The sequence below is a fragment of the Myxine glutinosa genome, chromosome 1 (assembly GCF_964187855.1).
Source record: "Myxine glutinosa chromosome 1, kmMyxGlut1.1, whole genome shotgun sequence".
In the NCBI taxonomy this organism is placed as follows: domain Eukaryota; kingdom Metazoa; phylum Chordata; class Myxini; order Myxiniformes; family Myxinidae; genus Myxine; species Myxine glutinosa.
The window spans coordinates 416,476,347-416,503,819 of NC_136261.1; the positions used below are offsets into that span (position 1 = coordinate 416,476,347).

Consider the following 27,473-nt stretch of genomic DNA (forward strand, 5'->3'; position numbering starts at 1 on the left):
ACGTTTGTGGGGGGAGGGTGGGCAGTAGGCAATACCTTAGCCCAGGTAGATTTGCATAGATAGTGTGCTCTGATTGTCATGAAGAAGAAGAAGCCCCATGTATCATAAGTAGGGATCCGGTAGACCGTATGTCGTGCAAGAGCGTATTTTCGTTCCCATCACGAGGGGTGGGGTTATGTTAATTGGTGAAGGACTATGGGTAATTAATCCCTTGTATGTAATGGCCTCTGTTATTTTCCTCTGTTTCTTATGACACCAGCAACACACACAGATAGCCAGGCAATCACGCATTTATAACACTAAATAAAAACCAACTGGAAGCAGGACATTGAAAACTACCACTGATACCACCGACCTGGTGAGCACACAGGCACAGGAGGTCCGGGAGGCGACGCCCTGAAGAGCAGTGATTGGTCCGGATTGATTGGCGCAAGGACTGCTAAGATGGGATTAGTGATTGGTGGAGTAGGCACGGATGAAGTCAGAGCATCGAGTTTAAAATAACGCTCTCCCCGACATTTTTTCCTCTTTGCTGTCCCTCTAGAAGACAAAAGACGTTGTTCCGACATTTTCTGCCCCTTACACCCGGGAGATCATAGCGAACGGTGGCATTTTTGCTCTCTTGCGTTGGGCATTGGTGCTGTGCAGTCAGCATTTCATATCCGTAACTTTGGGTTTTGACGATCGTGAGGAAAGGCGGTCGTGGCTTGTGGACTCTGGCACGCTTGGCCGTGGCTTTGTGATGGCTGAGGGCCATGCCGAGTGAACCGGAGAGGCGGCGGTGCTGTGTGGAGCAGAGACGAGTGAACGGGCGCGGCCTGCTCGCTGCGCACTCGACAGCTAGAGGGGTGAACTGTGCACGGAGGCCTGGTTCCTGCTCGCGTGCTGCACGACAAAGCGTGCTGTTCCCGCCAAGGACGCGGGGGTTTGGACGATTCCTAACGAGGTTTAAGAGCAGATCGGAGCTATGTGCCCACTAAACAAACACACATTTTTTACTTTCGTTCTTTTATATTTCCCTATGTGTGTATTTGAGTCTGTCTGGGGACGTCCCATTTAGGATATTAGTTTAACGTGAATTTTTTTGTTGCTGGCATTTATTTTCAATAAACCTGTATATTTTGAACATTTTAATTGTGTGTCGGTTTGAGTTAATTGTTGCAGGTTCAAAGACTGCTGGTGGACCCCGACTTCCCCCCCCTCTCCCCCCCAGCCCCACCACCCACTCTTCCCCCGTGCGTATAATGAAGGTGCGCCATAGGTTTGAACGCCTTGGAGTTAAAGCTCGTTTGGTCATCTGTGTCGCCCTGCGGTGTTCACGACAGGGCAGACACGACAATAACATTACCCCGTACCCCTCCATCTACCAAATGGTACACCTGGACACTCACCTTTCTGAGAAACCTCAGAGGAGATTTCCAGGAATGCCTCATTCTGAGATGTGGGAAAACCCCCAAAATATTCCACATTGAAAAGAAAGGAATCCTGATCAAGTTGCTGTTGATGTAAGAGAATAACTATTTTTACTCCGATAAATGTATTTTGATTATTGTTCTTTGAACAAATACAGGTTTGTAACATTTATCCCACAAATCGATCAACTTGTCCTATTTAAGGACGCTCAAATTAATTCTTGTGGAGCCCTGCTTGTTATTGAACGTACGAGGAAGATAATCAATTCAGTTCTTGTGAGATGTTATTGGGGAATATTGGATCAAGAGTGGACATGGGGTGCAAATTATTGTCAATAACTAAGTAAATAACGTCAATTGTGGTTATACACCTGTTATGGGAATTTCCCATTGATTTCAATGAAAGTTAAATACATGTGTTGACAAATATTGCAAAACAAATCAATGTAACTTATCAATGAAATATTTTACATGCATTGGGTCTTGACCCGCTCCATCCTCGGTGAAAGTACTTTCGTCTAAGATTGCACTTGTAAATGATTCGGTCAAATCGTGAAGAATTTTCTTTCTTTGTTACCTCCGCCACCAAAGGTGGATGGGGGTTATGTTTTTACCCCTGTTTGTTTGTTTGTGAACACGATATCTCAAAAAGTTGTGGACGGATTCGGACAAAATTTGGCAGTGAGGTAGTGTATGTGACAAAGACGAAATGATTAGATTTTGGTAAAGATCCGGATTCGGCTACGAGAATGTTTTACGTGATCCTTCATCATTGAGAGATAGGGTCAGAAACGGTACATAGCAGGATATCTCAAAAAGTTATGGACGGATTTTGACGAAACAGATTGCACAGGTTGTGTGTGTGACAAGGAAGAATCGATTCAATTTTGCTGAAGATCCGGATCCGACGAGTCACATTTTTTAAAGTGATTCGTCACCAATGGGAGATTGGGCCAAAAACGATTTTGTTTCACAAACGATTTGCCAAAAACGACAAAAACGATTAATGGGAAAAACGATACAGCAGGAAATCTCCAAAAGTTGTGGACGGATGATTTTGATTAAATGTGATTCAACGAAAGTTAAATTACGACTGGGATTACCGACAGTAAAATTACAGTTCAGTACTTTGTGTAACCCCCATGAGCATTCAGGAGAGCACGTACACGTTGAGGCATGCTCTTCATGAGATTTGCCAAGGTTTGGACAGGAATCGCTTGCCATGCAGTGACAATAGCCTGCTGCAATTCACGCACAGAGGTCGGCTGCTGGTCCAAGTGGTCGATTTGACGCGTTAATTCTGCCCACAAGTTCTCTATCGGATTCATATCCGGGGATATTGCAGGCCACTCCATATGCTCTAAACCACGGTCAGCAAGAAAGTGTTGGATCATGCGAGCACGATGACGCCGTGCATTGTCATCTTGGAAGACAAAGTTTCCTCGAAAGGCTGCATGAGCAAATGGAAGCAATGTTTCTTCCAGAATAGCCCTGTACTTGAACTGGTTCAGGTTTCCATTCAGAACAACCAGGTCAGTTTTGCCCCCTCCATGAAAATCAGCCCAAACGGTCACCCCACCACCTCCAGCTTGGACTCTTGGCACAAAACAATCTTTGTTGTAGGCTTCATGCACTTGTCTGCGCACTCGGACGCGGCCATCTTGACGATAGACTAGAAATCTAGATTCGTCACTGAAGATCACATGATTCCAGTGTCCTGGCTGCCATTGACGGTGCTCTCTGGCCCACTGCAATCGGCGCTGGCAGTGTTGTCTGGTCAGGCGCAGCTTTCTCAGCGGCCGCCTGGCACGATAGCCTGCTTGAACCAGTCGTTGGTTGACTAGCCTTCTGGATACAGGCATATTTGTCAGTTGCTGCCACTCAGCCCTAAGCCGATTAGCTGACTTGGTACGGCCATTGCGGACTAACCGGTGCAGCTGGCGATCATCCCTCCTTGTGGTTCTGCGGGGACATCCTGGCCTCTGTATTGGAGTAGGGACACCCTTCTGAGCATTTCGTTTCAGGATATTTGACACCTGACCTTGAGTGATGCCATACTGCCAAGAAATAGCACGCTGTTTCATGCCGGAATTTCGTAAAGCCACCACTAAATGACAAACAGCAATGTTGATTTGACGGACCATCTCCAGGGGAAGCGGCAATAACTTTTGTAGATGTGCAGCAGTTGTTTTCCACGAATACAGAACGCAACAACCCTTATATACCCGATTGTGAAGCCAATCGTCAAATGTACCTGTCCGTACATTTTGTCACGCCACCTGTGATATAATCCTGTTATTGACTTCTTGCTGCGACAGACAATCAGTGACATGGTTCTTTTAACAAAGAAATCACCGAAGCGTAAAAGAAACTCACCATATTGATATACTGAGTTCAGAAATTAAACACTGAATTAACATTAGGGGGGTTGACTCAGCCTGTCATCCTTCCGAGGTCGGCAAATTGAGTACCAGCTTGCTGGGATGAATGATCCCCGTGTGTACCCCGGTTTAGAATAGGTACACCGTATCCCTGCGCATCACAAGAGGTGACTCAGGGTTGGCGTCAGGAAGGGCATCCGGCCATAAAACATTGCCTTAAACAGGGAACCATGATTGTCATGGGGCCCGCAAGGCTAACCCACGCTCTAGCGGGGAAAATGGCCTTAAAACGATCATTCAATAATATATATTCCTTCACAAAACAACGATGACTTATTCGAAGAGAAATGAAGGTGTGAGTGAGCACCTCCCTCGAGTGCATCCCTTTTTTAAATGGGGAACCAGGTGGGGGACATGACCCTTTCCATGTTTTCAAGAACACCCATTCCTTGATGATTCCCACCTCTGTTTGATCTTCCTCTCTCTGAACCTGCCGTAGTTGGGATGCAACGCTCTGCATTGACTGTGATACGCGAGGATACTTTGCAGCCAAAACATCCTGCACAGAATAAAGAAACAACAGAATGAAGAATCGTGAACCTGTGGTGGATTAAAAAGTAACATCCTGCACAAAATTATATAAATACTAGCAGAGGTAACCGCACCTTGTGTGGAAGGAACTTAAAAGATACAAGATGATTTGTAATACGGGCTAACACCAGGTGGTGCTGTACTATACACATTTACAAAGAGAGAATTGGGGTCTTCGCCCCACCCTGAAACCCCAAACCTGTAGATTGAAAATGTTTTCTTGCATTTCCATTTGCCAAGAGGATTGGTATGCGATATGATGGGGTTATAATTATATGTATGGAGTATACATTTGTGAGAAGAAGCACAGTCAATGTGATGGGAGTTTTATTAAAATTTATAAACATTCTCTTCTCTTCAACTCCAGAGCGGTACGAGAAAAAGTCCCAGGACGACATTAACCACTAAAACTGTCTCAGCTGTCTTCAAGGTCGATGTTTGGTGAAGCACTGAAGCAGTCATGATTACATCACTCGACATTTAAATAATTATACAATTATATCAGGAGTAGCTGCACTGACATTACATGACGTCATCGTGACATGTTGGTGTGAAGGTAAAGATCGATATATTTTGTAATTTAAATTGCTGGAAAATGTTTGAAAACCTAAAATGTCCAACTACAAAGATCGAACCATTTAGAAACTTTTCTCTGGGATTGAACTGTTTTCAGGATGTGGTTTTAATGGGATTTTTATATTGTACGCTGATTTGATATAAAAATACGAATTTAATCCAAGGGATTTTTCAGATTGGGAAGAAGATGAAGATCCCCTAAATTGAGATCTGGATGATAGATGGATCACCTGTTACCTGGGTTTGAATACCTTAGTGGTTTGTCCAAGATGTTTTACAAGGCTTTCATCCGCAGCTCAATGGAATACTGTTCTCCCCTATGGGCTGGTGCTCCTGCCTCACACCTGGCTCGGCTTCACGCTGTTGAATCCAAAGCTTTCAAAATCATTGGAATCTCCTGCGATGAAGCTATCTCTGAGGGCCTTTCACTCACTCACCGCAGGCAGGTAGGTGGTCTTTCTGTCTTCTACCGACTCCTCTCCGGCCTTGCTCCCCCAGCTCTCTCTGTGCTCTGTCCCCCAAATATTCCTACAGGTCGCACAAGATCTGCCAGCAACCCTCTGTTGGTTAAACTGCCGAAATCTCGGCTCTCTGCTCACCTTCACTCTTTCATTCCTCTTTTCTCCCGCCTGTGGAACAAACTCCCACACTCCCTTCAATCCCTCTCCTCCCTCCAGGTCTTTAAAACAGCTGTTCACCACCATCTCTTATCTTCCCCCATCCATAACCTTGATCTTTTCTACCCCCACTAATTCACCCCAGATCCACCTTGTTTGAAATTCCAACTTATTTCCTGGAAATCCTGGCAGTGTCCATATGTTTATACCTCTCCCACCCCCCCCCTTCACATGCCTCCCCCCCTTCACATGCCTCCCCCCCTTCACATGCCTCCCCCCCAAAGCCCTCTCCCTCCCACAGATCTCTCGATGTCTCCATGTCTCTCGGTCCCTGCTCTCAAATGTTGTGTTTGTGTCCTTCCCCCTCTCTCCCCATCTTGTCTACCGCTCCCGATGTTATTTGTTTTATGTGTCTGTTTGTCTTTCTGTGTGATTAATGTTCGCTCTTTCACGAGCCTCGATCTTGTATACAAAAAAAAGAAAAAAAAAAAAAAGAAAAAAAAAAGATGTGATACACAGGGTCTTGTAATATAGGGGAAAGACCATGAAAGGTATAGAGTGTATAAGGTTATTCAAAATGAATTCTTCTTCTTCTTCTTTCATATGGAGCACAATTCTGCAGGTTATACCATTTGCTGGGGGTGCAGGTGTGTCACTGATTCAGTGCCCTCTGTAAGTCAGAGCGTTAATTTGTGATCTGTTCAGGGAGCTGGCGATCAGGAAAAGTTGATTTGTACTGATTTGAAATATTCCAAAGATAGTTAGTTCAGTAAGTTTTATAGTTGGGGTGCAGGAAAAGACTTACGGGCATCTCACTGCTTTATTTAAACACACCTTTTCAAATGAAAATTCTGTGATGACGAATCTTTGTTTAACCTTCATTCCTGTTTAAGTCAGAGGATTGTAAGTAGCTCAGGCTGTAAACATTCTTCGTTATTCCAAAACAAACCTCTTTTGGTGAACTCTGAACCCTTGCCACATCAACAAATCAACAATTTCACCTTTTATCAGATGGTCACCTGAAAAAAACTTATTAATTTCCCGTCACGTCTTGTACAGGTGAATGATCAACAACAGCACATGATAAATAATTCTGATGACAAACTCATTCCCAGAAATCTCACGTTTATGAGGACTATTCCGCTACGATGACGTAACAAGCTGTATAGAAATGGATAATGGTCAATCGGAAAGTTAAAAATATTCAGACCTCTACACGAGCCTTCGTCATATAAAACTAGCCCCGTGGGGGACTGACGGTTATATCCCCATGCCCTACTCTACATATGGAAGTTGAAAAAGGCGAAATTAAAACAACAAAGAGCAATCAGAGATCGCAGTCCCTCGCCAAGATGTGTTTGTGAGGTGTATTTTTTGGGGTGTTTTTGTACATTCTTTCATTATTTTGTACAACCACACTTTTATCAGACAAGCGTGACAAATGACATCCTCTTCATAAAACTGAATTCAGTATTGTATTTTAAATATATATATTTTAATGAGGCTGTCCTCGGGGTCATTAGAGTTCCCAGGGTCTTTCGCATCCACGGAGTCTTTTGGGTCATCAGGGTCCTATGGCTCTTTTGGGTCCTTGGGGTCTTTTGGGTCATTGGGGTATTTTGGATCTTTGGAGTCTTCAGGGTATTTTGGGTCTTTTTCGTTCCTCAGGGTATTTTGGGTCTTTTTCGTTCCTCAGGGTCTTTTGGGTCCTTGGGGTCCTCTGGTTCTTCATGGTATTTGAGGAGCTTCAGGGTATGTTGGGGTATTGGTGGTCTTGATGGGGTCTTAAAGGTTCTTCAAAGGTCCAATGGATCTCAGCAGTCCAAAGTGTCGAAAGGTACATTCCGATATTACATAATTAATAGACAGGATGCCACTGACTTCAAACAGTACGTAATTAATAGATATATTAAAAGCTCACATGACTGGAAAAGATAACAAAGTGGTGCTTCTTCTTCTTCAAACAATAACTTCTGGCTGCCAGACCATAAGACCAATCATATTGAAATTTTAAACACGTGTTCTGCTTTGCGACTACGTCATTATTTTGAAGTTTCACATCAATCAATTAAGCGGTTTAAGAGGTAGAACTTTAAAAATATTTTTGTTCAATCAAATATGGCCACCAAACCAGGTGACGTATGAATCATTCAAGGGCAGCAGGGTATAAGCAAGGCATGGGGAACATATGTTTGAAGTTTCCGTTCGATCTGTTCAGCCGTTCTGGAGGAGTGGCTTTTTACAGTTTTATTCTTCAAAAAATCATAGCCGCCAAACCATGTGACCGATGACGTCATGGTCACATAACCTTTTGTTTGTCATGGGTATACTATTGTTGCGGAAATGGCCTTAGTGGTTTATTAAATATAGAATTAGTTCAGGTCCCCTCTTAGATGTATGTTTACCATAGATCGTCTGTACTGGGATGGTAGTTTTGTGTCGGAAGGTGTAGCAGGCTGTTTCGTGTGGTGCATTGGTGGTGTACAAGAGACGGTTCCCTTTTAATTACATCTTGACAATCAAACAAGGTGCAAGTTCCATTAAGACCGGCCTCGGTTGCAATGCCATGATCGAGGCAATGGATTGACGTGAGAAAGCGCGATTGAGCGGGCAAAAAACGACAAGCGCCGTCAAAAACCGGAAGCGGCGCTTCGAGGGGTCGCTGAGGACGTGCGAGGGAGGAGGTGGAAAAAAAGACGCATGCGCGGATGGCGTGTGGACAGGCTTTCGCGGCGGGTTCCCGCCGGAGAGCTCTCTCCGCGCGTGGTTGAGCGGGAGAAACGGAAAATCGTGCTGATCGCGTGGCCGATAAGGAGAGCGGGTGGCCGCCATTTCGCGACGCTTGATGCGTGGCCGATAAGAGGGCGGGCCGCCATTTGGCAGACTGCAGGCCCAAGCGGGGCCTTCGAATCCGGCGACATCGGCTTGTTACGAGCTGCATTCGCCCTTTTCACATCTTCACCTCTCGTCCATCAACACCACCAAGTACCCCCCTGTCTTGTATGAATGTTGTCCAGGCCTAAGGTTTATCTCGTTAGGGTCACCCCGCGAAACCCTTAATTGTAGCTCCCTAGATAAGAGCGGGTTATTACTCATAGTTGAATTATAATGTTATCGTGAACGCCTTGCTTGTTTTGTGTACCCTAATGTTCCCCCATTAAATCTGGTTGATTCGTATGGAAGTTGCCGCACTGCATTCATCTGTGTCGCATTGAAGAGCAATCCGCTCGATTTGTAATTAAAACCAAGCTGGCTACAGGTTGCGGCAGACTTCGCTCGGTCTCTGACAAACCCAACCTGTAGCGACGGGTGTCTCCCCAACTGGCAAGGCACAGGTGTAATTTGGTATCGCGATAGAGGCGCGTAACCCGAGATCTGTGTCGAACCAGCCGGCGTTGCACCCGTGGGACGGCCGTGCCGGGAGGCGCGACCCGTCACCTACAACACTGGTGTCGAGGAGGTGGGATTTGGACCTGAGGTGCATTTCGCACCCCGAACATCGATTGTGAGAGGCGCGTAAAGAGAGAAAAAAAAAAAAAAAACACGTCGCTCGCAAATTCCAAATTTGGTTTCATTTTTATTTTGAGTGGATTGGGTGTCAAACTTCGTAATTTATAAAGGAAGATGGAGTCGCAAAATGGCTGTGCGGCTCAGCAGCGTGACACGAGGTGGGAGAGAATCGGTATTAAGAGTGCAACGAGCCGCACATCACGAAGAAAACGCTCCCACCCACCGATCCAAACCACGTGGTCACAGCATGCGTCATGGCAAAATAAGCAGGACGACAATGCATACATTAACGAGCTTCATGCACGATTGGACGATGCCTGGGAGCAGGTGGAGTGTAAGGAGGATTATATTGGGGAGTTACACACGAAATTGCATGAGGCACTACAGCAGGCAAGTGAGGTTCAGGAAAATGAGGAGCAAAGGGAGTCACAACAATTGGTCGAAGCACAGGAACGAATTCACTGGACGGAAATGGCCTTGGCCGGCGCATTGCGAGACAACACAGATTCCAGATGGGAACGAGCACGGATTCTCGAATTGGAAGGCATAGGGAATCAATTGGTGGAAAAAGTCCAGGTACTACAGGGAGAAAAGAGGAAAGTAGAGGGGAGTACCCATGAGTTGGAACAACTGAAGGAAAAGGTAAGATCCGGTGATCAGACAAGAGAAAGCCTAGAACAGAAGATAAAAAGAGGGGAGGAATACATGGAACAAGAGAAGAGCAAACTGAACAAGAGAATAGAGAAAGAACAAAGCAGAAACTCCCGGGATCGGGAGAACTTGAAAAAGGAAAGAGAGGAACACGATTTGGAATTTGAACAACTGAAGGGAGAATTGTCTGAGAAATCAAGCCAGTTTCGGGAATCAGAGTACAGAGGAAATGAACTGGCACGTCAAATGGAAAGTAGCAAGGAATACGGGAAGAGGATGGACAAAAGGAGAGAGGAAGCATGCGAAAGAGTAGAGGAGATAAGTGAGGAAAAAGAGAGGATGGAGAGTGAAATGTTAAGGAAACACACTGGGCAGATTGAGCAGATAGAAGGTAAAGCAAGACTAAAAAATGAGATGGAGTTACAGAAACACCAAAACAAAGAAAGGGAATTACAAAACAAGCTGAGGATGTTAAGTGAGGAAAGAGAGAGGACGGAGAAGGAAACGTTAAGGAACCACACTGTGCAGATTGAACAGATGGAAGCCAAAGCCAGGTTAAAGAATGACATGGATGAAAGGGTAATGAAAGAACAACGAATGAAGCAGGAGAAGGAAATGAATCAATTGAGAGAAACGACGAGATTGGAGAATGAAGAACAAAAGAGACGATGGGATACGAAACAAAAAGAATATGAATTTGAAATTGATCAACTAAAAAGGAACTACACTGTGCAGATCGAACAGGCAGAAGCCAAAGCAAGGTCAAAGAATGAGATGGATGAACGTGTAATGAAAGAACAACGAATGAAGCAGGAGAAGGAAATCAATCAATTGAGAGAAACGACGAGATTGGAGAATGAAGAACAAAAGAGACGATGGGATACGAAACAAAAAGAATATGAATTTGAAATTGATCAACTAAAAAGGAACTACACTGTGCAGATCGAACAGGCAGAAGCCAAAGCAAGGTCAAAGAATGAGATGGATGAACGTGTAATGAAAGAACAACGAATGAAGCAGGAAAAGGAAATCAATCAATTGAGAGAAACGACGAGATTGGAGAATGAAGCACAAGAGGGACGGTGGCATAAGAAACAAGAGGAATATGAATCGGAAATTGACCAAGTAAAGGAGAAAGCAAGGGTGGAGTCCGCAGAGATGGAAAGACTCCGGAAAGGTAACGAACAACTAAAAAGGCTCAGAGAGGAAGAACGACTCAACTGGGAAAGAAAATGGAGCCAGGAAGTAGGGCAGCACAATAATGTGGGATGTGTGACGTCATCACAGGGAGGAATGTTAGTGGTGCAGGACTTGATTGGCATCACTCGTCGAATGAAACAACAATTGGAGCAAACCCTGGTGATGGAGACATGGAGGGAGTATACGGGGTTGTTGACTCATGAAACACATTTTGAGCAGGTCCAGCAAGTGAAGCTGACAGGCCCAGAGGAGTGTGGCGAACCAATGATGAGCGACCGGACCGATGTGACTTTGGAACAAAGCAGGTACGTGGGCATCTGCATACATGGTGCGGACGATGAGCTTAAGTTCGCAATTGGATTTGATGTTAATCAAGAGACTCCGTCCGATGGGGTGCACGTATGCGTGACACCTGAATGTGTGGATGGAATGCCTGTGGATGAATGCTGTGAGCCCATAGTCCAGTTTACAGCACCGGGGTGTGCTGTCAAGGCCGAAACGTGTGTGAGTGCGGAGCATGGAATGAGTGGTGACGTAGGAAATAGGTTCGAGGTGCAAGGGGAAATAGAAATTCCACCAGGAGCAGGCTTTAGAAAGGGGATTGTAATTTCTCCCTCAGCTTCACAGGAACTTCGAGGTAGAGCGCAGATGCGTAGCAGGCGGCGTTGGCATGCGTCACATACTCCCTGGACCCATTTTCGAACAAGAGGGGCCCAGCAACGACACCGCCAGGTGTCCCTTGGTCATCGGACCTCTCTGAGGACATGAGGGGTTCGGCTAGCTAAATGGGATTTACCTGTCTTCAGGGAATTAAAGAGAAGAGGGGGAGGCCGCTCCCCCAAGTGGGGTCTACCTGACTTCCGCGAACCCTGGAGAAAAGGAGGGGGTGGACCACGACCCCAATTGAGACGTGACCCTTATGAGCCGTGGCGGAAAGGCGGCGGGGCCATGTAAGGGGTAATGAGGGATTCCTTCCCTCACTCCCTTTCCAATGAGCCACAGAAGCAGGCCAGATTGGAAAGAAAAAAAAAAAGGGGAATTCTTGACTGAAAATAATATCGAGAGAGATTGCAAATTGAGAGACTGACAGAAGAGACAAGAGTGGCACAAGTGGATGTGCGTGACTATTTAAAAAAAAAAAAAAAAAAAAAAGAGAGAAATAGTGGGGACATGACAGACAGGGCGTTAAACACCCCTGCAAAAAGTGGAAGGTGTTGGATGGTGTTGTGGACTGGGTGTGTGGCACTGTGGAATGAATGACGAAGGTGTTTGGGATGAATGGCGTGATTGTGTGAATGAGGAGAGTGAGTGCGAACAATGTACCCTGTTGGTAGGAGTCTCCTAGCCAAGTGAGTGTAGGTTAGGGGGACTTAGTGGATTTGACGTGGATTCTGGCTGCTGTTCCATTGTGCAGGCGGACTGCTAGGGGTAGGTGCAGCCAAGGTATGGTGGTACTGGCTGGGAGTGTGACATGGTATTGGAAGTTGGTGAGTCGGGAGGGGACACCAGACAGTAGGGTTTAGAGTGCTAAGAGAGCACAGTGCGGGGGCTAGAGAGCCACCCGGTTAGAGTGCTTGGAGAGTACAGTGTGGGGGCTAGAGAGCCACCCCTTATTTAGGAGCGCCAGAGGCGCGCTCAGGTGAACCCCGAGGTCGCTAGGTGTCCCCCACCACCTATTGGAAGCAGGCAAAGAGGCCTAGTTGTAGTCACACTCCCCAGCCAATGAGTTATGCCTGGCACCACCAAGTGAAGAAAAAGAGACAAATAAGGGCCTTGCCCAGGTTTAAAAGAATGGAACAGTGTGCCAGGTTGGGAAAAATGGGTCATTAGGATCATTGTGGCAATGGCAGGGTTTGTGCCATTGGTTAGAGCTTCAAGTAAAAGGTTAGGTTCGATGAACTCTCCTCCGCACCATTCATGTGTGACACCTGGTACGAGTCGTGTTGATGGGAAAGTTGTGAACAAGGGCCAGGTTCGGTCGCCCTCTCCAAGTGCCAGAGAAGCCACCAGTGTGTCATGAGCACACAGATAACAATTGATTAAGAAGCACACCATCCTGTCAGCTAAAAAGTGAAAGGACTTTTTAAGAAGACCATACTAAAACAAGTCGTACCAAGATAAGTCAGGCAAGGAAGGTTAAGGGTACTCTTCATTTTGCCTGGGCTGAGGTCATCACCCCCACTTGCACCCTCAAGAATGCCTCCAGACTGCATTTGCTTACCATCGGTAGAACTGTGCCACCTGCTGTCCAAGGCAGGGCTTGTTGCCTGCTGCTGCTCGGTTGTGTGCCATGTGGGCCGAAGCATTTTTGTGGGCCATGGAGGCCAAAGTGCTTTTGCGGGCTGTTGCAGCCGAAGATTCATGCCGTCTTGTGGGCTCAGTGGGCCGAAGGACTCTTTGTGAGATTAGGCCACTGGGCCGACTGAACTCACCTGGTGAGAGGCCAATAAGGCCACGAAGTAAGGAAACCCCTCTGGGGTGAAGACACAACACTGCCGGGAGGAGGCGTGAAGGAGCGAACACGTCAAGAAGCTTTGAAACTCTGAATGTCTTGCTCCGATGTGAATATTGGTGTTGAAAGTAACATTGAATGCCCTCCTGCGCAAATGCATAATTAGAATGTTAAGTATTGTGCATAGAGTGTGGATGTGTTTGTTAGATTAGTGATCCGACACACTAGGATAGGGACATGCCAATCTTACTGATACTTTGCTTCTTGGAGTTAAGTGCTTGCAATGTTGTGGGTTAGAGTAAATGGGAGATTTGTGCTGTACGTTAGACAGGGCCATTCCCGCGGGCTGCCCCTAGTGGAGGCTCGGGAGAGCCTCGGGAGAAAGGTGGGGGTAGTGTTGCGGAAATGGCCCTTAGTGGTTTATTAAATATAGAATTAGTTCAGGTCCCCTCTTAGATGTATGTTTACCATAGATCGTCTGTACTGGGATCGTAGTTTTGTGTCGGAAGGTGTAGCAGGCTGTTTCGTGTGGTGCATTGGTGGTGTACAAGAGACGGTTCCCTTTTAATTACATCTTGACAATCAAACAAGGTGCAAGTTCCATTAAGACCGGCCTCGGTTGCAATGCCATGATCGAGGCAATGGATTGACGTGAGAAAGCGCGATTGAGCGGGCAAAAAACGACAAGCGCCGTCAAAAACCGGAAGCGGCGCTTCGAGGGGTCGCTGAGGACGTGCGAGGGAGGAGGTGGAAAAAAAGACGCATGCGCGGATAGCGTGTGGACAGGCTTTCGCGGCGGGTTCCCGCCGGAGAGCTCTCTCCGCGCGTGGTTGAGCGGGAGAAACGGAAAATCGTGCTGATCGCGTGGCCGATAAGGAGAGCGGGTGGCCGCCATTTCGCGACGCTTGATGCGTGGCCGATAAGAGGGCGGGCCGCCATTTGGCAGACTGCAGGCCCAAGCGGGGCCTTCGAATCCGGCGACATCGGCTTGTTACGAGCTGCATTCGCCCTTTTCACATCTTCACCTCTCGTCCATCAACACCACCAAGTACCCCCCTGTCTTGTATGAATGTTGTCCAGGCCTAAGGTTTATCTCGTTAGGGTCACCCCGCGAAACCCTTAATTGTAGCTCCCTAGATAAGAGCGGGTTATTACTCATAGTTGAATTATAATGTTATCGTGAACACCTTGCTTGTTTTGTGTACCCTAATGTTCCCCCATTAAATCTGGTTGATTCGTATGGAAGTTGCCGCACTGCATTCATCTGTGTCGCATTGAAGAGCAATCCGCTCGATTTGTAATTAAAACCAAGCTGGCTACAGGTTGCGGCAGACTTCGCTCGGTCTCTGACAAACCCAACCTGTAGCGACGGGTGTCTCCCCAACTGGCAAGGCACAGGTGTAATTTGGTATCGCGATAGAGGCGCGTAACCCGAGATCTGTGTCGAACCAGCCGGCGTTGCACCCGTGGGACGGCCGTGCCGGGAGGCGCGACCCGTCACCTACAACACTATCATGCATGTCATGTTTTGCCTCAATCTGTTTGCCTGTTTCGGTGAAAAAGGGATTGTAGTGGTTTATCAGGCTTTGTGTTCAAACAAATATGGCAGCCAAACCATGTGACCGCTGATGTAATAATTTTTTTTCTCCACCAATTTATCCCTAGATGATGATCAAGAAATTTCATCTTCATCGGATAGTTTTGTACTTGTCGAATTATGACATCATAATGGAGGCACGTATGCCATCATCATTAACATATTTTATTCCCCATGGAGAGTTCTTTAAAATGACAAATGTCTCAATTTTTTCTACGCAGCGCTTTCGGAGATATAGAGGTGCAAAGTTTTTCGGTTTGTCCAAGATGGTGCACGTACCACTTGACCTTCACCCATACCCAGACATTTCTTCCATCTTCACTCCTGGAGAAGACGACATAATTATCATTGAAAAATTCTACAGGAGGATGCGCACCGACAGTGAAAATTTCCTGTCAATCGGAGCAACGGTTGCAGAAAAAAAACATTTATTCTGTGCAGACAAACAAACAAACAGACAGACTCAAATGCAATACCCTCTCCCCTGGCGATGGCAATTATATAGAACAGAGAAATGTGATCAGCAACAAGACCTCCATAACCTCATGTTCAACTGAGGCAAAAACCCCTCTTTTCAGCCTCTTGTAGGGGGTGGATTTGGATGAGGAGCACAACCCCATGAGACATTCCTGGCCTGATGAATCATTCCAAATTTGATTCCATAATTGGTCAGGTAGTTTGTGAGAATAAGATGTTTTTGTCAAATGTTAACGGATGGACGGACAAGTATATATGGATGGATGGCCGGACATTGGGACCTATTATATGAGCTTATTTCAGAGAAATAACCAAAAATAATATGGATATAATACGAACAATAACCATTTTCACCAATTTACTCACCTTTAGTTCAACATGAGCAATCTCCACACCAACAATTTTGTGGTCCTGATGTTCTCCACCTGTGCACGTGACGCACATCAAGCTCTCATCATCCTTACAATAGAGTAGGATTGGTTTTCCGTGCTCAATGCATCTTAGTTCCTCAATCTTCACTCCCGGATCCACCAGTTTGTGCCCTTTCTGTTGATGAGGCTTCAGGTGTTTCTCACAGCAGAGGATCTCACAAGGTACACACCTCTTGGCTGCCTCTCCATTACAAAGCTCACAGTAACTCTCACTGCCCCCTGCTTTCATTCCTTCCTTAACATTCACATCACCATGTTCTGCATCTTCAACCTCAACCTCCAATCCAACCTTTCCCTCTTTCAACTTCATATTTTCTACCAAGTTGGCAACGATGACATTCTTCTCGAGCTTTGGTTTTTGTGGAAAAACGTCACGGCAATTTGGACAAACATAACCTGTGTCTTCTTCCCTGTTCTCCCAGGATTTCTCTATACACACACGACAAAATGAGTGGCCGCATGGCAAAGCAGTGGGCTCCTTGTAGAGTTCAGAGCACACTGGGCATGTGAGTTCATTCAAAATAACTCCAATATCAGAAGTAGAAGAAGAAGAAGAAGCCATTTCCTTGGGGTGAGAGAAGAGCGTGAAACAGGGTTGAATTGAAACCTGCAAATGGAGATTGATAATTAGAAAATCGTAAAGTAAATAAAGAGCAAGTATACAGTCACGTGAAAAAGTAAGTACACCCCATGTAAAGTTTTGACTTTTTCAACATATTTCAACATACAGCTATTTGATCTTCATTTCAACAATATTGACAGATAAAGGTGATATAATATAACAAATATCATGAAACATTTACATTTTGTAGTCCATTGTATAATTTAAATAAACATAAATGAAAATTTTGCATGTGGAAAAAGTAAGTACACCCTTGGCTCTAATAGGTGGTATTGCCCCCTTTGGCAGAAACAACCTCAAGTAGGCGTTTCTTATAACTGTCTACCAGTCTCTGACATCGACTGGGAGAAATTTTTGCCCACTCCTCCATGCAGAATTTTTTCTGCTGTGCGATGTTTGAGGGGTTTCTTGCATGCACAGCTCATTTCAAATCCCCCCACAACATCTCGATGGGATTTAGATCCAGGCTTTGACTTGGCCATTCCAGAACCCTCCATTTCTTTCTTTTCAGCCATTCCTTGGTGGATTTACTGGCATGTTTACTGGCATGTACACCTTCGGTTGAACTTCAACTTTCCTACAGATGGCCTCACATTATCCTCAAGCACCCTCTGGTACAATGAAGAATTCATCGTGGATTATATGATGGTGAGCTGCCCAGGCCCTGATGCAGCAAAGCTGCCCCAAACCATAATATTTCCACCACCATGCTTTGCTTTACAGTTGGTATCAGGTTCTTGTGGTCAAATGCTGTCTTTGGTTTTTGCCAAACATGTCTTCTGGTGCTGTGGCCAAATAGCTCTACCTTTGACTCATCTGTCCAGAGCACATTGTTCCAGAAGTGCTGGTCTTTGCCTGGGTGTTCATTGGCAAACTTTAGTCTTGCCCTGATGTTCTTTCTGGACAGCAAAGGTTTCCTCCTGGCACACCTCCCATTTAGATCAAATTTGTGCAGCCTCTTTCTAATGGTAGACTCGTGCACTTTGACATCAACAGTGGCAAGAGCTACCTGGAGGTGCCGTGATGACATTCTGGGGTTCTTAGAGACTTCTTTCAGCATCTTGCGGTCTGCTCTCGACCTGAACTTGCTGGGGCGGCCTGGCCTGAACAAGTTGGCAGTTGTTTGGAATCTTCTCTACTTGTAGATGATCTTCCGGACAGTCGAATGTTTGATTTCAAATTGTTTGGAGATCTTTTAAAATCCCTTCCCAGACTCGTAGGCATCTATAACTTTCTCTCTGAAGGCAACAGAGAGCTCTTTTGATCTAGGCATGGTGACGCCACCCACTTCAACAACAAAGAGCAAACCAAACTAAATGTCTGAGGTTTAAATAAGACAGGTTCCTCCAAGATCCTCTCTAACGATGTTCTAATCATTTGCACCTGAGCTGGTGCACCTGATTCTAATTTTAGGCATTTGAAGTAGTGATAAATGTAGGGGTGTACTTACTTTTTCCACATGCGAAATTTGCATTTATGTTTATTTAAATTATACAATGGCCTACAAAATGTAAATGTTTCATGATATTTGTTATATTATATCACCTTTATCTATCAATGTTGTTGAAATGAAGATCAAATAGCTGTATGGTGAAATATGTTGAAAAAGTCATAACTTCGCATGGGGTGTACTTACTTTTTCACGTGACTGTATACATATATATTGTTGCAGCCACAAATTCCGGGGCTTGCTAAAAGGGGAAGCCTCGGTTCCCCACCCCCCGCCCCCCCCCGGCCTACTGGGCCTGAGTCAATCGGGCATGGATAACTCCATGACCTGAGCAGTGCAATCAATCTACCAGGTTCCCTGGGGTCCTCAGTCCAATTAATGTTTACATTTGGGTCACGTCATTTTCCAACCGGGTCTCGCACCCTCGATATGCACTGCTCTTATCTTTTAAATCTTCATGAGATGCAGCTTTGCAAAAACTGCCAGTGCACATCGGGCATGGACTGGAGCCAATTAATTAGTTGTGGTAGAAAACCTCCCAGACGAACACCACAGGCGGACTGTGCGAGACCCACAGAAGAAAGGACAGGCACAGACAGATCGTGAGAATCATCGACAATGAAGTACTTAATTTATAAGGATGAGGGGACAAGGGGGGAGGATATCACCAACAAAAGCCATTCAATGGTCCAAGCAGAATCAAAATGGACAAGGGATCAATAATGCATAAGGGATTAACTAGATTACTAGAAAGACACTCTTTCACATCACGACGTCAACCGATATGCCTCCGCCCAAAATATTACATCATTATACATACATGTACAAAGTTTGATTTAAACCCCTTCAGCTATTCTCAAGTTATCACATTTTTACCTGACATGACATCAGACCTTTGACCTCTTGATGCTATAATCCAATCAGTTCATCTTTGCATCATTATGCATACCTGTACCAAGTTTGACATGGATCCCTTAAGCCGTTCTAAAGTTATCGCGGTAATGAAATAATTGTAACTTAACATGACCTCTGATCTTTGACCTCTTGACCCCAAAATCAAACCAGTTTATCTTTGCATCGTACTATAATTATACGAAATTTGTTGAAAATCCCATGAGTGGTTGAGAAGTTAGCCTGGTAGTATAATTTTTTTTATGTCAAGGGACATCTGACATTTGATCTTTGAACTCTTGACCCCAAAATATAATCAGTTGATCTTTACATCATGATACATACCTGTACCAAGTTTTAATGAGATCCCTTCAGCAGTTCTCAAGTGATAAATCTATTACAGACTTTGACCTTTGACCTCTTGACCCCAAAAATCAAATACGTTAATCTTTGCATCATAACACATACTTGTCCCAACTTTGGCCAGAATGCCATCACTGGTTCACAAGTTATCGCGGCAACATAATTTTTTACCTAACATGACCTCTTGCCTTTGACCTCGTTGCGCCAAAATCTAATCGGTTCATCGATACCTTATACATACCTGCACCAAGTTTGACTAAGATCCCTTCAGCCATTCTCAAGTTATCGCGGTAATGAACACCTATCACGGACAGATGGATGGACAGCTGGACGGACAGCCAGACGGACAACATGAAAAAATAATGCCAGACGGACAAGACAAGACTTCGTCGACGGAGACATAAAAATGGACAAAGCACAGGGACAAAGAGCAGAGTTGTCCTGATCTACATCGTTTATACTCCTTCCATATATTCACAACACAAGGGCACAAATCAGACTCATCACGACGAAGGGGAGAAAAAGAAAACGAAGATAGATCAGTCGCTCAGGTGAGTGGTAAAGAGGAAGACTACTTCGTTGGGATGGGTGCTGAGGAGGTGCAGGTCTGGTGAAAGAAAGAAAATGGAAAGTGATGCATATCTGGAGGGTCGTATGTTGTAATATGGTTGTTGTATGTTGTAATATGGTTGTTGTATGTTGTAATATGGTTGTTGTATGTTGTAATATGGTTGCTGCATGTTGTAATATGGTTGTTGTATGTTGTAATATGGTTGTTGTATGTTGTAATATGGTTGTTGTATGTTGTAATATGGTTGTTGTATGTTGTAATATGGTTGTTGCATGTTGTAATATGGTTGTTGTATGTTGTAATATGGTTGTTGCATGTTGTAATATGGTTGTTGTACGTTGTAATATGGTTGTTGTACGTTGTAATATGGTTGTTGTACGTTGTAATATGGTTGTTGTACGTTGTAATATGGTTGTTGTACGTTGTAATATGGTTGTTGTATGTTGTAATATGGTTGTTGTATGTTGTAATATGGTTGTTGTATGTTGTAATATGGTTGTTGTATGCTGTAATATGGTTGTTGTATGTTGTAATATGGTTGTGTTATGCTGTAATATGGTTGTTGTATGTTGTAATATGGTTGTTGTATGCTGTAATATGGTTGTTGTATGTTGTAATATGGTTGTTGTATGCTGTAATATGGTTATGTATGTTATAATATGGTTGTTGTATGATGTAATATGGTTTCTGTATGTTGTAATATGGTTGATGTATGTTGTAATATGGTTGCTGCATGTAGTAATATGGTTGCTGTATGTTGTAATATGGCTGCTGCATGTTGAAATATGGTTGCTGCATGTTGTAATATGGTTGCTGCATGTTGTAATATGGTTGCTGCATGTTGTAATATGGTTGATGTGTGTTGTAATATGGTTGCTGCATGTTGTAATATGGTTGATGTGTGTTGTAATATAGTTGTTGTGTGTTGTAATATGGTTGCTGCATGTTGTGAAATGGTTGTTGTGTGTTCTAATATAGTTGTTGTGTGTTGTAATATGGTTGCTGTATGTTGTAATATGGCTGTTGTATGTTGTAATATGGTTGCTGTAATTTGTTTGTGCCCGAGTCGTGCTGTTAAATAACATTAGGTGGGTTGACTCAGCCTGTCATCCTTCTGATGTCGGCAAAATAAGAACCACGGTAGTATAAACAGGGGGCACTGCATCAATGGCACGGCCACACACCCAGCAATGATGCAAACATCCGCCTTTGGCTGTTAATGCAACATAACAATGTGTGTGTCGTTGGCTGCTGCCTCCACAGTTTAAACAGGGATGGGTTTCAAGAGGTGCAACGGAGACATTGCAGGGTCCAACTCCATGTGTGCAGGTGCAAGTTTGTATGTGTGTCTGGTTGAGTTAGACGGCTTTACCCTCCTGTGGTAGGGGTTGGGGGGTTGGTATGCCCAAGATCACCCTACCCTCCTGTTGGTGGGGGTTAAGGGGTTGGCATGCCCAAGATCACATCACCCTCCTGTTGGTGGGGGTTAGGGGGTTGGTATGCCCAAGATCACCTTACCCTCAAGTTGTTGGGGTTTAGGGGGTTGGTATGCCCAAGATCACCTTACCCTCCAGTTGGTGGGGGTTAGGGGGTTGGTATGCCCAAGATCACCTTGCCCTCCTGTTGGCGGGGTTTTGGGGGTTGATATGCCCAAGATCACCTTCCCCTCCTGTTGGTGGGGGTTAGGGGGTTGGTATGCCCAAGATAACCTTACCCTCCAGTTGGTGGGGGTTAGCGGGTTGGTATGCCCAAGATCACCTTCCCCTCCTGTTGGTGGGGGTTAGGGGGTTGGTATGCCCAAGATCACGTTACCCTCCTGTTGGTGGGGGTTAGGGGGTTGGTATGCCCAAGATCACCTTACCCTCCTGTTGGTGGGGGTTAGAGGGTTGGTATGCCAAAGATCACCTTACACTCCTGTTGGTGGGGGTTAGGGGGTTGGTATGCCCAAGATCACCTTCCCCTCCTGTTGGTGGGGGTTAGGGGGTTGGTATGCCCAAGATCACCTTCCCCTCCTGTTGGTGGGGGTTAGGGGGTGGTATGCCGAAGATCACGTTACCCTCCTGTTGGTGGGGGTTAGGGGGTTGGTATGCCCAAGATCACCTTACCCTCCTGTTGGTGGGGGTTAGGGGGTTGGTATGCCCAAGATCACGATACCCTCCTGTTGGTGGGGGTTAGGGGGTTGGTATGCCCAATATCACCTTCCCCTCCTGTTGGTGGGGGTTAGAGGGTTGGTATGCCCAAGATCACGTTACCCTCCTGTTGGTGGGGGTTAGGGGGTTGGTATGCCCAAGATCACCTTACCCTCCTGTTGGTGGGGGTTAGGGGGTTGGTATGCCCAAGATCACCTTCCCTTCCTGTTGGTGGGGGTTAGGGGGTTGGTATGCCCAAGATCACGTTACCCTCCTGTTGGTGGGGGTTAGGGGGTTGGTATGCCCAAGATCACCTTCCCCTCCTGTTGGTGGGGGTTAGGCGGTTGGTATGCCCAAGATCACGTTACCCTCCTGTTGGTGGGGGTTCGGGGGTTGGTATGCCCAAGATCACCTTACCCTCCTGTTGGTGGGGGTTAGGGGGTTGGTATGCCCAAGATCAAGTTACCCTCCAATTGGAGGGGGTTCGGGGGTTGGTATGCCCAGGATCACCTTACCCTCCAGTTGGTGGGGGTTAGGGGGTTGGTATGCCCAAGATCACCTTGCCCTCCTGTTGGTGGGGGTTAGGGGGTTGGTATGCCCAAGATCACCTTACCCTCCAGTTGGTGGGGGTTAGGGGGTTGGTATGCCCAAGATCACCTTACACCTCCAGTTGGTGGGGGTTAGGGGGTTGGTATGCCCAAGATCACCTCACCCTCCTGTTGGTGGGGGTTAGGGGGTTCGTATGCCCAAGATCACCTTACCCTCCAGTTGGTGGGGGTTAGGGGGTTGGTATGCCCAAGATCACCTTACCCTCCAGTTGGTGGGGGTTAGGGGGTTGGTATGCCCAAGATCACCTTACCCTCCAGTTGGTGGGGGTTAGGGGGTTGGTATGCCCAAGATCACCTTACCCTCCTGTTGGTGGGGATTAGGGGGCTGATATGCCCAAGATCACCTTACCCTCCTGTTGGTGGGGGTTAGGGGGCTGATATGCCCAAGATCACCTTACCCTCCTGTTGGTGGGGGTTAGGGGGTTGGTATGCCCAAGATCACCTTACCCTCCAGTTGGTGGGGGTTAGGGGGTTGGTATGTCAAAGATCACCTTACCCTCCAGTTTGTAGGGGTTAGGGGGTTGGTATGCCCAAGATCACCTTACCCTCCAGTTGGTGGGGGTTAGGGGGTTGGTATGCCCAATATCACCTTGCCCTCCTGTTGGTGGGGGTTAGGGGGTTGGTATGCCAAAGATCACCTTACCCTCCTGTTGGTGGGGGTTAGGGGGTTGGTATGCCCAATATCACCTTGCCCTCCTGTTGGTGGGGGTTAGGGGGTTGGTATGCCCAAGATCACCTTGCCCTCCTGTTGGTGGGGGTTAGGGGGTTGGTATGCCCAAGATCACCTTACCCTCCAGTTGGTGGGGTTTAGGGGGTTGGTATGCCCAAGATCACCTTACCCTCCAGTTGGTGGGGGTTAGGGGGTTGGTATGCCCAAGATCACCTTACCCTCCTGTTGGTGGGGTTTAGGGGGTTGGTATGCCCAAGATCACCTTATCCTCCAGTTGGTGGGGGTTAGGGGGTTGGTATGCCCAAGATCACCTTACCCTCCAGTTGGTGGGGGTTAGGGGGTTGGTATGCCCAAGATCACCTTACCCTCCAGTTGGTGGGGGTTAGGGGGTTGGTATGCCCAAGATCACCTTGCCCTCTTGTTGGTGGGGGTTAGGGGGTTGATATGCCCAAGATCACCTTACCCTCCTGTTGGTGGGGGTTAAGGGGTTGGTATGCCCAAGATCACCTTACCCTCCAGTTGGTGGGGGTTAGGGGGTTGGTATGCCCAAGATCACCTTCCCCTCCAGTTGGTGGGGGTTAGGGGGTTGGTATGCCCAAGATCACCTTGCCCTCCAGTTGGTGGGGGTTAGGGGGTTGGTATGCCCAAGATCACCTTGCCCTCCTGTTGGTGGGGGTTAGGGGGTTGGTATGCCCAAGATCACCTTGCCCTCCTGTTGGTGGGGGTTAGGGGGTTGGTATGCCCAAGATCACCTTACCCTCCTGTTGGTGGGGGTTAGGGGGTTGGTATGCCCAAGATCACCTTACCCTCCTGTTGGTGGGGGTTAGGGGGTTGGTATGCCCAGGATCACCTTACCCTCCTGTTGGTGGGGGTTAGGGGGTTGGTATGCCCAAGATCACCTTACCCTCCAGTTGGTGGTGGTTAGGGGGTTGGTATGCCCAAGATCACATTACCCTCCTGTTGGTGGGGGTTAGGGGGTTGGTATGCCCAAGATCACGTTACCCTCCTGTTGGTGGGGGTTAGGGGGTTGGTATGCCCAAGATCACGTTACCCTCCTGTTGGTGGGGTTAGGGGGTTGGTATGCCCAAGATCACGTTACCCTCCTGTTGGTGGGGATTAGGGGGTTGGTATGCCCAAGATCACGTTACCCTCCTGTTGGTGGGGGTTAGGGGGTTGGTATGCCCAAGATCACGTTACCCTCCTGTTGGTGGGGGTTAGGGGGTTGGTATGCCCAAGATCACCTTCCCCTCCTGTTGGTGGGGGTTAGAGGGTTGGTATGCCCAAGATCACCTTCCCCTCCTGTTGGTGGGGGTTAGGGGGTGGTATGCCGAAGATCACGATACCCTCCTGTTGGTGGGGGTTAGGGGGTTGGTATGCCCAAGATCACCTTCCCCTCCTGTTGGTGGGGGTTAGAGGGTTGGTATGCCCAAGATCACGTTACCCTCCTGTTGGTAGGGGTTAGGGGGTTGGTATGCCCAAGATCACCTTACCCTCCTGTTGGTGGGGGTTAGGGGGTTGGTATGCCCAAGATCACCTTCCCCTCCTGTTGGTGGGGGTTAGGGGGTTGGTATGCCCAAGAACACGTTACCCTCCTGTTGGTGGGGGTTAGGGGGTTGGTATGCCCAAGATCACCTTCCCCTCCTGTTGGTGGGGGTTAGGCGGTTGGTATGCCCAAAATCACGTTACCCTCCTGTTGGTGGGGGTTCGGGGGTTGGTATGCCCAAGATCACCTTACCCTCCTGTTGGTGGGGGTTAGGGGGTTGGTATGCCCAAGATAACGTTACCCTCCAATTGGAGGGGGTTCGGGGGTTGGTATGCCCAGGATCACCTTACCCTCCAGTTGGTGGGGGTTAGGGGGTTGGTATGCCCAAGATCACCTTGCCCTCCTGTTGGTGGGGGTTAGGGGGTTGGTATGCCCAAGATCAACTTACCCTCCAGTTGGTGGGGGTTAGGGGGTTGGTATGCCCAAGATCACCTTACACCTCCAGTTGGTGGGGGTTAGGGGGTTGGTATGCCCAAGATCACCTTACCCTCCTGTTGGTGGGGGTTAGGGGGTTCGTATGCCCAAGATCACCTTACCCTCCAGTTGGTGGGGGTTATGGGGTTGGTATGCCCAAGATCACCTTACCCTCCAGTTGGTGGGGGTTAGGGGGTTGGTATGCCCAAGATCACCTTACCCTCCAGTTGGTGGGGGTTAGGCGGTTGGTATGCCCAAGATCACCTTACCCTCCTGTTGGTGGGGATTAGGGGGCTGATATGCCCAAGATCACCTTACCCTCCTGTTGGTGGGGGTTAGGGTGTTGGTATGCCCAAGATCACCTTACCCTCCAGTTGGTGGGGGTTAGGGGGTTGGTATGCCAAAGATCACCTTACCCTCCAGTTTGTGGGGGTTAGGGGGTTGGTATGCCCAAGATCACCTTACCCTCCAGTTGGTGGGGGTTAGGGGGTTGGTATGCCCAAGATCACCTTGCCCTCCTGTTGGTGGGGGTTAGGGGGTTGGTATGCCCAAGATCACCTTGCCCTCCTGTTGGTGGGGGTTAGGGAGTTGGTATGCCCAAGATCACCTTACCCTCCTGTTGATGGGGGTTAGGGGGTTGGTATGCCCAAGATCACCTTACCCTCCTGTTGGTGGGGGTTAGGGGGTTGGTATGCCCAAGATCAGCTTACCCTCCAGTTGGTGGGGGTTAGGGCTTGGTATGCCCAAGATCACCTTACCCTCCCGTTGGTGGGGCTTCGGGGGTTGGTGTGCCCAGGTTCACCTTACCCTCCTGTTATGTGGGGGTTAGGGGGTTGATATGCCCAAGATCACCTTACCCTCCTGTTGGTGGGGGTTAGGGGGTTGGTATGCCCAAGATCACCTTACCCTCCTGTTGGTGGGGGTTAGGGCGTTGGTATGCCCAAGATCACCTTACCCTCCTGTTTATGGGGGTTAGGGGGTTGGTATGCCCAAGATCACCTTACCCTCCAGTTGGTGGGGTTTAGGGGGTTGGTATGCCCAAGATCACCTTACCCTCCAGTTGGTGGGGGTTAGGGGGTTGGTATGCCCAAGATCACCTTACCCTCCTGTTGGTGGGGTTTAGGTGGTTCGTATGCCCAAGATCACCTTATCCTCCAGTTGGTGGGGGTTAGGGGGTTGGCATGCCCAAGATCACCTTACCCTCCAGTTGGTGGGGGTTAGGGGGTTGGTATGCCCAAGATCACCTTGCCCTCCTGTTGGTGGGGGTTAGGGGGTTGATATGCCCAAGATCACCTTACCCTCCTGTTGGTGGGGATTAAGGGGTTGGTATGCCCAAGATCACCTTACCCTCCAGTTGGTGGGGGTTAGGGGGTTGGTATGCCCAAGATCACGTTACCCTCCTGTTGGTGGGGGTTAGGGGGTTGGTATGCCCAAGATCACGTTACCCTCCTGTTGGTGGGGGTTAGGGGGTTGGTATGCCCAAGATCACGTTACCCTCCTGTTGGTGGGGGTTAGGGGGTTGGTATGCCCAAGATCACGGTATCCTCCTGTTGGTGGGGGTTAGGGGGTTGGTATGCCCAAGATCACCTTCCCCTCCTGTTGTTGGGGGTTAGAGGGTTGGTATGCCCAAGATCACGTTACCCTTCTGTTGGTGGGGGTTAGGGGGTTGGTATGCCCAAGATCACCTTACCCTCCTGTTGGTGGGGGTTAGGGGGTTGGTATGCCCAAGATCACCTTACCCTCCTGTTGGTGGGGGTTAGGGGGCTGATATGCCCAAGATCACCTTACCCTCCTGTTGGTGGGGGTTACGAGGTTGGTATGCCCAAGATCACCTTCCCCTCCTGTTGGTGGGGGTTAGGGGGTGGTATGCCGAAGATCACGTTACCCTCCTGTTGGTGGGGGTTAGGGGGTTGGTATGCCCAAGATCACCTTACCCTCCTGTTGGTGGGGATTAGGGGGTTGGTATGCCCAAGATCACGATACCCTCCTGTTGGTGGGGGTGAGGGGGTTGGTATGCCCAAGATCACCTTCCCCTCCTGTTGGTGGGGGTTAGAGGGTTGGTATGCCCAAGATCACGTTACCCTCCTGTTGGTGGGGGTTAGGGGGTTGGTATGCCCAAGATCACCTTACCCTCCTGTTGGTGGGGGTTAGGGGGTTGGTATGCCCAAGATCACCTTCCCCTCCTGTTGGTGGGGGTTAGGGGGTTGGTATGCCCAAGATCAAGTTACCCTCCTGTTGGTGGGGGTTAGGGGGTTGGTATGCCCAAGATCACCTTCCCCTCCTGTTGGTGGGGGTTAGGCAGTTGGTATGCCCAAGA

General features: G+C 47.6%; 2 protein-coding genes across 7 annotated transcripts in view; one reads left to right on the forward strand and one right to left on the reverse strand.

Annotated features, from left to right (window-relative positions):
- The window catches only part of LOC144889616 (E3 ubiquitin/ISG15 ligase TRIM25-like), a 111,320-nt gene that overhangs the window by 55,656 nt on the left and 28,191 nt on the right, over positions 1-27,473 (reverse strand). For all 6 annotated transcript variants that reach the window (XM_078770565.1, XM_078770562.1, XM_078770563.1 and 3 more), the window contains 2 exons: positions 15,831-16,502; positions 4,257-4,352 (listed from right to left, as the gene is read on the reverse strand). In XM_078770565.1, the coding sequence (XP_078626691.1) occupies positions 4,257-4,352; positions 15,831-16,457 (723 nt within the window). In that variant the 5' untranslated portion in view covers positions 16,458-16,502. The remainder of the gene's footprint in view (positions 1-4,256; positions 4,353-15,830; positions 16,503-27,473) is intronic.
- Positions 9,185-12,096, forward strand: LOC144889615 (uncharacterized). Its single transcript, XM_078770557.1, has one exon. The coding sequence runs from the start codon at positions 9,202-9,204 to the stop codon at positions 11,704-11,706; it is 2,505 nt and encodes an 834-aa protein (XP_078626683.1). The 5' UTR covers positions 9,185-9,201; the 3' UTR covers positions 11,707-12,096.

What these genes read in the sequence shown, in the direction of transcription:
- LOC144889615 (XM_078770557.1), top strand. Translation starts at nt 9,202, where the DNA reads ATGGAGTCGCAAAATGGCTGTGCGGCTCAGCAGCGTGACACGAGGTGG.